We start from the raw sequence: 12,627 nt of genomic DNA, 5'->3' as shown, positions 1-12,627 counted from the left end.
TTCTTTTTTTTTCTAGTTTTATATATTTAGTATAAAGTAGCTGAGTAACTGACAAACATTTCCAAAATAATTAAATAAAAAAAACTTTGTCTTTTGTTATCTTTACAGCATTGTTTTTTATCATTTTATTTTATTTTTTGGGGGGGTTAAAAATAATTATTTGGTGTATTGTTCTGTGATCACTTTCCCCGCACAGAGTCAAACAAATACATTCCACTGTTTGAGTTATTAAAATGTTGGAAGCCTCTGTAAAGCCTTACCTCTGGTTATCTGGTAGGATTTCAGATTGTAACATTTTGATTCACTATTTCTCTCTGTTCAGACCTTTCACAGCATGTGGTCTCGGACTGCAAACAGGCCATGGACCTTCTAGAAGAAGGCATCGCTAACCGGATGACCGCTGCGACCCACAACCATGATGCCAGCAGCAGATCTCACGCCATCTTTACCATCCAGTACACACAGGTCATCATCTCTCCCACAGATTCAATAAACTCAAACTGTCACCTTCCATTTGCTTTGCCAGTAATTGGTATTCAAATTTATTCAGCACAACTTGCAGCACTGTAAAGATTATTTCAGATTTTGCAGATTCCTTGATGGTTATTCTTTTTCTTTTCTCCACAGGCAGTCTTAGAAAATAACCTTCCTTCAGAAACTGTCAGCAAGATTAATCTGGTGGACTTGGCTGGGAGGTAAAACTGTAGCCGGTTATTTGTTCCTTCTCAGAGTCATTGTTAAAAGTGCCCTCTGGTGGATATTGAATGCTGTTTTTAGATTTTCTGAATCGATATGATAGGAACCTCTTTCATGCTGTGTTTCGTAGTGAAAGAGCAGACTCCCACTACTGCAGGGACAGACTGACAGAGGGTTCCAACATCAACAAGTCACTGGTTACTCTGGGCATTGTCATTTCAGCTCTTGGTAAATCAAGTTACTCTTTTAGAATTTTAGGCTTTTTTGTTTCAAATTCATATTACCTAGACCTCCACATAGTTTTTTTTTTCTTCTATTCATTTTGTATTCTCTGCAAAATCCTGAAATCTTTTTACCTCTGCCTCCGCAGCCCAGAACTCCCAGATGTCAAGTAGCTGTCAGAGTATCAACAGTGTGACCTCTGAGGGTGATGGCAGCACATTGGGAAGCCACAGCAGCTCTCTGTCTGGAGGAGGTGGAGGCGGGAGAAGGCACTGCTTCATTCCCTACAGAGATTCAGTCCTGACGTGGCTACTGAAAGACAGTCTGGGTGGCAACTCTAAGACCATCATGATCGCAAGTGAGTACTTTAAATTACGAGCAGAGCATTCCTTGAAGTAATGCATATCGCCGGCTGCCTTTCATGCCAGAGTTTTAACAGAAGGTCATCTTATATTGAGAAATAATGCAAAAGATCTTGCATGGTTTATTATCCTTCAGAGTATGTGTTTTAAATGACTCTCAGCTACTACCACATCTAATTTGAGCTCAGTGTCTGTGAAATTGACTGAGTTAGAGCCATTTTTGTGTGTTTTCTCAGGTTAATTAGCTGTGGCAGCCACCTTGAATGGGGTTGACTCTAAAACAGGGCTATTCAACTAAATTGTTCAGAGGGCCACATTTACTGAAAGCCAACAGCTCAGGGGGCCGGATGTACAGCACTTAAAATTATTATGTAAAAAAAAACAAGTATTTCTACGATCTGTTACTTTTTAAATTTGTTTATTTTGCTGCATTGAACCATAAATGTAATAAACAGAACCAAAATGTGTAAATGAAAGAAAAATTTTCTACTTTCTTCCCATAAAAAAGTGAGAATCTAATGTACAACAAAAATAACATAACACATTTAACAACACATTTTTATTTTTATTTGTGTTGTTTTGATGCAACTGTGGAGAAATGCAATGGTGGTCTGTCTAATTTGAATGTCAAAGTTATTGAACTTGAAAACTGACATATTGACAGATTGTAACCATACTACACATACTAATGAGAGAAATTGCACTTCTTTGACTGCACAATGGCAGAAAAGTCAGGTTCAAAAGATGTAAGAGCAATGCGCAAGCAATGATGCAGGCGCTCATTTGTTAAGGAGGAACGAGCACTTGTTTTAATGGCATTCATGTGAGAGAAGCTGGACTCGCATGTGTATGTTGACCCAAACATAGTTAACAAATTAATAGCCAGTTCTTTCATGTTTGGGAATTTCTCTGCATCAACCCACTCAGTCCAAAACGTCATGAAACCTTCTTTGTCATAAGCATGCTTCAGAGCAGATGATGCCTGCATGTCAATGATCTCCAGCTGCAGAGCACCTTCATTAATGTGAAGTGATGCAAGGGAGTCCAGCGCTTCTGAGGGAATCTTTGTATCAGCAAATGGGTCTCGAACAAACTGCATCAACTCCCCAGACATGTCAAAGTCATTAAATCTGGCTGCAAAGTTGTCTCTTAACTTGTCTAAAAAATCTAACATCACTTGTGTGACTGAAGCATGTGCGGATGATTTCATCAGTTTGCTCAGTGTGGGAAAATGGAGCAGTTTATCACAGAGATCAGATGAGAACAGGACAAGTTTTCTTTGAAACGCTCTCAATTTTTCCACAAGATCAACAACTGTTTTATTTTGTCCTTGAAGTCCCAGATTAAGGTCATTCAAATGATGAAAGATGTCACATAAAAAACACATCTCTGACACGAACCCATCATCCAGCATCTGAGACAGAAATGTGCTGGCTCTGTTTTGTTTACTCTCAGACAAAAACCTGACAATTTCCTCCCGAAGCTCACAGACTCTTCTAAGCGCATTTCCCTTACTTAACCAGCGCACATTGTTATGCAAAAGTAAGTCCTGATGCTCAGCGGACATGTCAGCGAGCAGCCTGCGAAACAGCCTGTGTTGGAGGCTGGATGTTGATCGAATAAAGTTAATTATAGACATAACTGAGTCCATGGTGTTTTTCAACTCACCGCTGAGTTTGGCACACAAAACGCTCTGGTGGATCAGGCAGTGGAGGGATTTCATCCGCGGTGCCACAGCTGACAGCCGAGCCGACAGCCCATTTACTTTCCCCGCCATTGTAGGTGCACCATCAGTCACAAGCATATTAACATGGTCCAAATCCAGCCCGTTGTCTTTAAAAAAATCAACAATTTTCTGAAAAATTATTGCCGCTGAGGTGTGTCCTTCCAATGGTATCAGGCCCAATAGGTCCTCTCTGAAGCAGTCACCATCAAAAAAACGAACAATTAAACAAAGTTGAGCTGTGTCGGAAATATCAGTGGATTCATCAACTGCTAAAGACATCACTTTAGCTTTCCTCAACCGGGTCAAAAGAGTTTCAAAAACTTCTGATGCCAGAACGTCCATCCTTCTTCCAGTAGACGTGTCCGACATAGGTATGGATTTTACGCTTGCTAGCACTTGCTCTTTCATTTTATTGTCAGTGACCACTTCATCTAATGCAGCTATGAAGCACTCTTTAAACGTCTCGGAATCGGTGAAAGGCTGCTTCTTTTTGCCGAGGATCCATGCCACACGGAGAGAAGCTGCAGTCGCTCGCTGTTGACTTGAGCAGGACCTGCTGAAAACAACGCGGCTATGCTCATAATTTTCTTTGAGACATAAAATCTTTTTCTGGCGTACATCAGAACCAGGTGGAAAGGTCTGGTCAAAGCCGCAGTGTTTGGTCAGAAAATGCCTCCGGAGGTTGTAATCCTTCCCAATGGCGCAGCACTCGTTGCAGAGCAGACACATCGGCCTTCCTTCAGTAGTTTCAATGAAGACATATTTATCTGTCCACTCACTGTTGAATTTTCGATTTTCTAGGTCCACTTTTCGTTTTTTCAGCTTTGACAGTGACATTGTGATGCCCCGTTTTCTTATTCTTTGTATTAGCAAACATTTGCCTTCTAGCCTTCACGGTCCAGGAACACTAAATGATGATTGGCTGCTACAACTGACTGCACAGGATCATAGATTGTCTTATTAACGAGATCGCCACTTTGACAGAAATATTTATTTTTTCAGATTTGTTATTTATTTTTAAAGTTTTAGTTGTATAGTCATGTTATTTTCCGGATTACAGAACGCACCTGACTATAGGCTGCACCCACAGAATTTGAAAAAAAAAAATTTTTTTTTTTTTTAAACATTAATAAACTTATAGGCGGGCCAGACTGAAGTGGTCCGGCCCGCGGGCCGCCAGTTGAATAGCCCTGCTCTAAAAGTTAATCAAATATTCTTGTTCATCTAATGATTACTTTCTGAAAGTTTCATTAAAATCTGTCTTGTGGTTCATGAGATATTTTGCTAACAGACTGACAAAGTGGACTTTGATAAGTAATTGCAATATTTTAAAGCAAGCTCTCATGCCATCAGTTAGCACTCATAGGAAGAATTGTGGCGAACTCACAACTACTACCACTTCAAATTTTAGCTCAATATCTGTAAAATTGGCTAAATTGTAGCCATTTTTGTCTTTACCAAGGTCAGTTAGCTGTGATGGCCATCTTCAATTGAGTTGAATCCAAAAGTTAATCAGTTGTAGATGTAGATACCCAGTGATTAATTTCTTTGTGTTTCATTAAAATCTGTTCAGTGGTTCATGAGATATTTTGCTAACAGACAAACAACCAAACACAAACAGACACAGACAAAAACATTATTCTCGCCTTTTGCTTTGGGTGAGAACTAAAGCATGTTTACATTCATATTGTTCAGCTGAGGCAGCCATACCTATATGTAGCGTTAACCTGTGTGTCATTCTTGTTCCTTTTACATTTTGTGTTTTTGTTTTGCAGCGGTCTCACCCTCTGTTAACAGTTATAACGAGACCCTGAGCACCCTGCGCTATGCGGCCCATGCCAGAAATATTGTCAACAAGCCTCGGGTTAATGAGGTCAGTGGTTGTTCAGAGTCAAACGCTTGCGTCGAATGTTCGAACCAAGTGTTTTTAGAGCGGTAACACATGCTCTGATTTCCATGCAGGATGCAAATGTTCGTCTTATCAGGGAGCTGAGGGAGGAGATTGACAGGCTGAAGAGCATGCTGCTCAGCTTTGAAATGGTACGGCAAACTTTTACCACTAGAGCATGGAGCTTAAGCCAGTATCTCACTGGGCTATGACTGTTGGAGACTCCCTCGTAAATACTGTGGTTCCCAAAGTTGGGATCAGGACCCCGCTGTGTTGTGAAACACTTTGTGAGGCACCTTGAGAAGTTCAACAGAAACCAAATAACCTTTTAAAATGATTGCTAATAGCATATTTAGCTTTCACTGTTGCAAAGGGATGAAATCACTAATTAGAAGTGATAAAAATAATATATTTGACAAGGCTCTTTGTTTAGTGGCTTATTAGGAATGTTTGTATATTTCAACCAGCAACAGTCAAGGTCACAAGTCTCTGTGCCTTTTTATTTTAAGGGTTGAAAGCTGAGAGGTTTGGGAACCACAGTTCTAGAGTGCTGGAGCTGAATTTTGAGACCTGCACAGGAGCTCTACTTATGACATAAAACATCCAGAACTACAGTTCTGAGTGTCCAAGTCTAAAAACCACACTGCTGATGAATAATAATTATTTAAAAACAGGTCCAAATCTGCCTATTTTCATTTCTGAAACTGTACTCTGGTAGATTAAATCATATAGGTGGGTACAAAGCGGGCTAAGGCGTGTATGTTGTAGGCTTAGGTGGGCAACAAAATAATGTGCATGGCCTAGAATACAAAATAAGTTTGCAAGATGTGCACACAAAAATAGTCTGTTGTTGTCAAAAAATGGCTGCACAAAACGCTGCCGCACAGTTCGCTGGTTTTTATGGTTGCAAACACTCTGAATTCAGTGAGACGGCAACTGAAAATTAACCTATTTTCTCACAAATTTGAGCCTCCAACAGTTACACCATAGTGAGATACTGGTCTAACTCTCCAGGGATACACCTCATGGAGTTCCTTCCCCTCTGAAAAAACACAACACATTGCAGTACTGTAGGGCTTTGAATAAGAGACTTTCCTGCATTACCTGTTTTCTCCTATCAAAGCCTAAATGCAGTTCTTAATGCCACAGTGACATTTCTAAACCTCTTTAAGGTAAATACTGCATTGCATTTTGAAGTGCGTGACATTTTCCCTTGATGCAGTATGATGACTGATCATTTTTCCCCCTGTGAACTTACAGCAGCGTAATCCCAGTCCATCTCTGAGTGATGAGAGGGATGGAAGTCTTTCTGAAATCGTGCTCCAGAATGAACTGAAGGTAACCTGCCCCTTTTTTACAAGTCAAGCCCATGTGCCTTAATACTATTGGAAGTTTCTCTGCTTGACGAATAGATATGGTGTTTGCTGCAGGTGGAGCAGCTGACGAAGGACTGGTCAGAGAGCTGGGGAGACAAGAAGGAGCTGATGGAGCAGTACAGTGTGGACATCAACAGAGACCGGGCCGGTTTCCTCATCAATTCCCTTCAGCCACACCTGGTCTGCCTAAATAGAGACGTTCTCAGCACTGGGGTTGTCTTTTATCACCTCAGGGTATGATGATTAAAAAAAGTTTGAGAGATAGTTTATATTACTGTAAAAAAGTGTTTGAGTTGCTGTATTTTTATTGTTTCTCTTTTTTAAACTCTTGAGATGCATATCTCTTATTTACACAGATGCTGTAAAGCTAAAAATACATTTTGACATTAACAGTTGGATGCAAAAATCCCACATATATCATTTGCATTTGCTCCACTTTTCAAAATCTTTGGTTTCTGTTTTTGTCAGCTGTCCTGATTCAAATCTTGTGTTTTTCTATCTAGATACCTTCTCGTCTCCAAATACTAGTATTTCTCTGTGTTCTGCTAAAAAAAATCTTGACTAAAGGTGCGTTCTTTTGTCTTCTCTTCCCACTGTCGTGTCAGTCTCCACCTCTGTGCGGGTCTGTGTGTGTGTCTTCTCCCGTGCATAAAGCTTGGTTGGATAAGAGGCTCTTAGTTCTGAGGCTGTGAGATTCAGGGGAGCCTAAACTGTCCTGATTCTGACAACGACAAGCATACCTTCAGGCCTGATGATTACATTGTTTCCTGCGTTTGAAGAGTCACGGCCACACTGGCGCACACGCAGTCCCTTTAAATAAGACCAGAAAATAAATAGGAATAAAGCAGTTTCTCAGTGAGTTTTGTTGAAGATTAGAAACAGTTCTTGACGAGTTTGCTAAGTCGCTCCACTCAGTTGTGTCCTGACAGCTGTGTTCTGAGCAGCTGGTTTTTGGGGGTAGAGTGAGACACCCCCTCCCCACACCAGTGAATTTGAAACTTTACTTCTCATTTAATAACATATCTTTAGACCTAGGCAGCCCAAATCAAAGTGACAATGTTACGATATATTATAGGATTGGGCAATTGGACGAATATATCAGCCACTGGCTGTAGTTTTTCTTTTTTTCAAGGATGGTTATTTCCACTTTATTTTAGTTAAGTTGCAATAATTTTTCATTTCAATATACAAATATATATATATATATTCAAAAATACAAATCGAATCAAAACAAGGACATGTTGTAATACAGCATTATTATGATCCACCTTATCGGGTTCCTGCAGTAAAGCCTCTGACTGTCTGTCAGGTGTTGGCTCTGCTGACGGCAAAGACCGGCAGAAAGTTTTGGTTAAAAAAGATAATTTTGTTATAATTAAAATGACAAATATTTAAATTATTTGTTCTAAAGTAGTAACGTAGGCAGCAGCATAAATTAAGAACTACTGTCACTTCTGTGTTGCCTTAAATGACTTTTTAGTGGCTCTAAATTTGAAATTAGAAAATGGTATCATTTTAACTATATTTTAACATTTTAACTTTAACTAAGACATGAAAAAGAAATCACAATACCTCAGCTGTGGTTACAGTGTTGTATTATAACACAATGAACAGACAACAGCCAGATATATTAAATTAGCCTTTAATTTTTTTGAACAACCATACAAAACGTAGCCACACTTCAGAGTTTTTTCTCACAGGTCAACAGGTGGCGTAAATCAGCTCTGTGACTGCCAAACAAATTAAACCACCACACATGTTTTATTCATATTACTGTTATCAATGAAATGCTGTGACAGGTTTTTTATGCTCATATCTGTCATTTTTGTGTCGAGCCATGAGGCGCTGCAGATGGAGAGGCTTGAAGCAGCAGCTTAGACAGCTATATCAAATCTTTGCTTTTCATTTTACCTGCTGCATTAAGGTTAATGAAGCTACAGCCACTTAAAATTCATAGCTGCACTAACAATAATTGTCTGTGGTTATACCTTTCCTCTGAGATCCACCTGCTTTCCCTCCTCTCACTCTTGTCAAAGTGTGCCTTCTCTGCTCTGCAGCACACTGAAAAAGAAGTTGTTTCAAGACATCTTTTCTGCAGGTTCCAATTTTCAAAAGTTCCATGTACTGTGACAATAAGGACATTATGTTTAAAGTTGTCCACTGTAATAAAAAGCTGTGTGCAGCTCCTGATGTCAGAACAGAGCTGGTTTCACAGTTCTAATAAGTCTTTGATTTAAAACCAAAATAATCCAAAATCTGGGACTTTGTTTTGTTTTTGTCCACAAATAGCTGACTTCTTAAGTTGGACAGAGAACAAGGATTGCATTCCTTTTTATATATATATATATATATATATATATATATATATATATATATATATATATATATAAAAAAACAAAAAGGTTTAAACACACCTGCATGAGTATGTTGCTGATTAAATTTGTTGGATTAATGGTGGCTTACCGCCCAATGTTAATATGTTGTAGTGTTTGTGTTGGTAGTCACCTTCTACATCTAAACATATGCACTTAGTAAAAAAAAAAAATCTATCTATCTATCTATCTATCTATCTATCTATCTATCTATCTATCTATCTATCTATCTATCTATCTATCTATCTATCTATCTATCTATCTATCTATCTATCTATCTATCTATCTATCTATCTATCTATCTATCTATCTATCTATCTATCTATCGATCGTTCTGCTTAAAAGTTGAAAATATAGATACTTTTTTTTTTTTTTTTACCTGTTGTCTTTTTTTGGGAATAGGAAGGAGTTACCAGCATCGGACCTCAGGACCAATTTGAAGAACCACATATAGGTATTTTTTTAACCTCATAACTCTACAACCTTTTGTTCTAGATTTACAGAAAAGACAGCAGACTTAAAATGCAATTATTCTCCAGTATGTGAAGGCAGGACGTTGACAGTTATGTTAACATTACTTAATGGGGTAGAGCATAGAAAATGAATTTACATCATAGCTGCTATTTGTATAGTCAGCCATGAAATGTGCTGTTACCTTTTCATTAAATGCTGCATTGAGCTCTGAATTTGTTGAGCAGTACAGCAGCTGCATCAGCGCAGCGTTCTACATCAAAATGTATGAATGTGTCTCAGAGTTCTGTTTGTAGTCCTGCAGGGCAGCGCCAGCTGTGAGATTGAAAACCACGGGGGTGTGGTAACGCTCAGACCGCTGCCGGGCTGCGTCTGCCTGCTCAACCACAGAGAGGTCGCTGAGCCCTGCAGGCTGGCTCAAGGTCAGCTTGTCTCCATTAAAAAAAAAAAAAAATGTCCTCACGGTCTTGTCTCACTCCTTGTTTCTCATACATAAGGCACAGACTTGGTATTTTGGAATGGAAAAAAATGAAATGTAGCTACATCTTTTAATTTCTTATCAGAACAATCGATTAAGTGACTAAAGAAAAATAAACGTCTGCCCTAAATAATATGTATTCTTAATAATAAAGAGAACTTTAATTTTCAAGTAATACAAATGTCAAAAAAACAAACAATGAACAAAATGTAATTTAAGTTAGCAGAAAAATATGCTATATGAATATAAGAACAAAAATCTGAAAATTAGACCTGAAAGGCATTTTATACCTACCTGTAATCCTTCCATATGGTTTGATATCAGATTTAGGTCTGTGTACACCGGAGGGTTCACCTGAATTTAAAAAGTAGTTGTCCAAACATGCAAACTGGGTGAACCATTATGCCCTAGTGGTCCCCTGAAAAAAAGAAGAAAGAAAATTGAGTTAAATGGTGGAAATTGGGAATGAGTTTGAGGGATTTTTATGTGTAACAACCTGCCATTCAGTAACTACTTCCTTAGAGACAAAAACAACTTCATTCCTTTTTTCAGCATGCAACAAGTGCAATGTGCAAAGAGCTTTAATAATGAGCAGACATACTGGTTGGACAACAAACTGTAATCTTCCATTCACTTAGTCTTACTGATAGAATGAAAATGCATCAAGTATTTAGTTGTTAAGGCTTTACTTTACATTAAAAGACCAGTAATATATATTTTTTTGTGTTAGTGAGTTTGACCTTAAAGCAAACCAATCAGATTAAACAGCTGGGTTTCAAAATGATCTCAAATATTTCAAAATACAATCTCAAATGCAGAGATACATTTTGTAAAAATTATCTGTATGAAATACTTTTCAAAATAATGTACACTATAAGGTTGGGCAATTTTTTAATCAGCCAACATCAGTCCAACAACCAGTGATAGATCATGTATTTAAATGTGTTTTTATTATTATTTTTTATATAGGAGGGATTCTGAAATCTTCATTTTTGTTCATGCGGTCAACCTTAAACATAATGCCCTTATTGTCACAGCACACGATATTTTTAAAAGTTGGAACCTGAATAATAACGTTTGAAACAACTTATTTATCTGATGACCACAGCCCCTGTGAGTTCTGAGCGCACGGTGGAGAGGAGGATGAATAACGTTATTAAAATGGAAAAGGCAAAGACACACAGAAAAGCGTGTAAAGAAAATGGATGGATGTGTCTTGTCTATTTTGATTATAATAATAGAATTATTTATTTAGTTTTTAGTTTTTCTTTATCAAAATTGTTGTTAAACATATAAGTTACTAAGATCTTAGCTGAGAAATCAAACAACAGTAGTGTCCCACAGAAAGTTTCAGGTTAAAGAAAGTTAAAGATGCTGCTTTCTGGAAATGGATGGGGGTAATTCCACACTGTCAATTAACCCCATCCATTATGAACTCCTCCTGCACCTGATCTTTTACATTGAAAACACAGTGTTATTTCTGTCGACCTTGTGTTTTCTGATGACAATCTTATCCCCCTTCATTTTCTTGATCCTATGGTTAATAAACTCACTTTTTTTATCTCTCCGACTTTGTCGCAAATGAACGAAGCTGTGTTCAGGGTTTGATTTGAATTGTACATTTATTAACAGGTCAAAACTGTTGATGGGGAAAATTAAACTAACTAAAATAAAGTGGTGAAAAAAAATTGTTGATGGGCTCCAATCACCCAACCCTACAGCATAGCCTATGATACGGTTTTGCAAGCCAGAAAAATAGGTTTTTCAAAATTGTTTGCAAAGCATGGCAGCACAGCAGGCTGGCCGACACTCTGGTTTACATTTAGTTATGACGTTCCTCACACACACTTCAGTACATCTGGAGTCATCTCTAAGATGAAAGTGAAGTGAGACCTATAAATGTGCGACTCACAAACAGCAGCAAACACACACACTGCATACATCCACACATTTCATCAGGCTGAGCTCAGCATGTGATGAAGAATATGTTTGTGTATCTCCAGGAACGGTGATCACCCTGGGAGGAGTGCATAAGTTCCGCTTCAACCACCCGGCAGAGGCAGCAGTCCTTCGGGAGCGCAGGCGGGTAGGTGCTGCTTACCTGGGAATGAAAAAGATGCTGGTAATTAGGATTACAGTCAGGATAATATTTATGATAAGCACATGATTAGAGTGATTCTTAAATATTGGTCAAATATAAGCTGTTGTAGCTAATCACTTTAAAATTAAATGTTTATTTATTTATTTTTGCATTTTTCAGGCCAGCGAAGGTGTCTCGAACTGCAACTATGATGGTTTTTGCACGAGTCTGGACGATAAGTAAATACTGTTCCCAAGTAGAAAACATTATCTCTGACAGCATTCGTCACTTTCTGTATATATGTTCAGTATGCAGCTGAATTTAAATCTAATAGCTCACTGCTTCCATATTTGATAGGAGTTAAGAGTTATATCTTTTATACTAGTGTTTCATAATGCTTCATTTTTATGGTGGGGGTTGTGTTTCCATTAGCACCTACCTTTTAAACAGTCCCACATAGATGTTTACAGTTTCGACTCAATGTTGCTTAGTTACTGCCAACAGTAGCTTTTACTTTAAGTCTGCTACTCCATCAACAAACCAGGACTGTAGTCTATATCACAAATTATTTCTGGGTCAGGTAAAGTAATTGCTTTGCTTGCCTTATTATTGAATCATTTCTCTGTCTGTGAATCATGTGCCTGTTTTTATAGTGCCAAACAATTGGAGCTCCCGCAGCAGCGTGGTGCCTGCTGCGCCCCCACCGAGGAGCCCCCAGTCAGGCAGCGGGTGGAGGAGCAGAAGCGCTACGTGGAGAGTTTGCGACAGGATATTCAGGCTGAGCAGAGACAGGTGGAAAGAGATCTGGAAAAGGAACAGGTCCGCCTCCAACAGCAGCATGCTGAGAGTAAGTGATTTTTAAAAGTGATTTATTTATTTTTTGCATAAATACTTAAAAATCTAGGGGGAGGTTCATCACTTGCTGTCGAAAGTTGTGTGTGTAATCAAGATGAATG

At 38.5% G+C, this 12,627-nt stretch overlaps 1 protein-coding gene across 1 annotated transcript in view; it reads left to right on the top strand.

The window, feature by feature from the left end:
- The window catches only part of stard9 (StAR-related lipid transfer (START) domain containing 9), a 54,056-nt gene that overhangs the window by 23,608 nt on the left and 17,821 nt on the right, over nt 1–12,627 (top strand). The window contains exons 8-20 of the mRNA XM_017421559.3: nt 323–465; nt 628–695; nt 827–924; nt 1,067–1,276; nt 4,782–4,879; nt 4,969–5,046; nt 6,155–6,232; nt 6,325–6,504; nt 9,045–9,096; nt 9,410–9,535; nt 11,595–11,677; nt 11,852–11,910; nt 12,325–12,518. Coding sequence (XP_017277048.1) covers nt 323–465; nt 628–695; nt 827–924; nt 1,067–1,276; nt 4,782–4,879; nt 4,969–5,046; nt 6,155–6,232; nt 6,325–6,504; nt 9,045–9,096; nt 9,410–9,535; nt 11,595–11,677; nt 11,852–11,910; nt 12,325–12,518 — 1,467 coding nt within the window. The remainder of the gene's footprint in view (nt 1–322; nt 466–627; nt 696–826; nt 925–1,066; nt 1,277–4,781; nt 4,880–4,968; nt 5,047–6,154; nt 6,233–6,324; nt 6,505–9,044; nt 9,097–9,409; nt 9,536–11,594; nt 11,678–11,851; nt 11,911–12,324; nt 12,519–12,627) is intronic.

Source organism: Kryptolebias marmoratus, linkage group LG10 (assembly GCF_001649575.2).
Source record: "Kryptolebias marmoratus isolate JLee-2015 linkage group LG10, ASM164957v2, whole genome shotgun sequence".
Lineage (NCBI taxonomy): Eukaryota > Metazoa > Chordata > Actinopteri > Cyprinodontiformes > Rivulidae > Kryptolebias > Kryptolebias marmoratus.
This window is presented reverse-complemented; position numbering and strand designations above follow the sequence as displayed.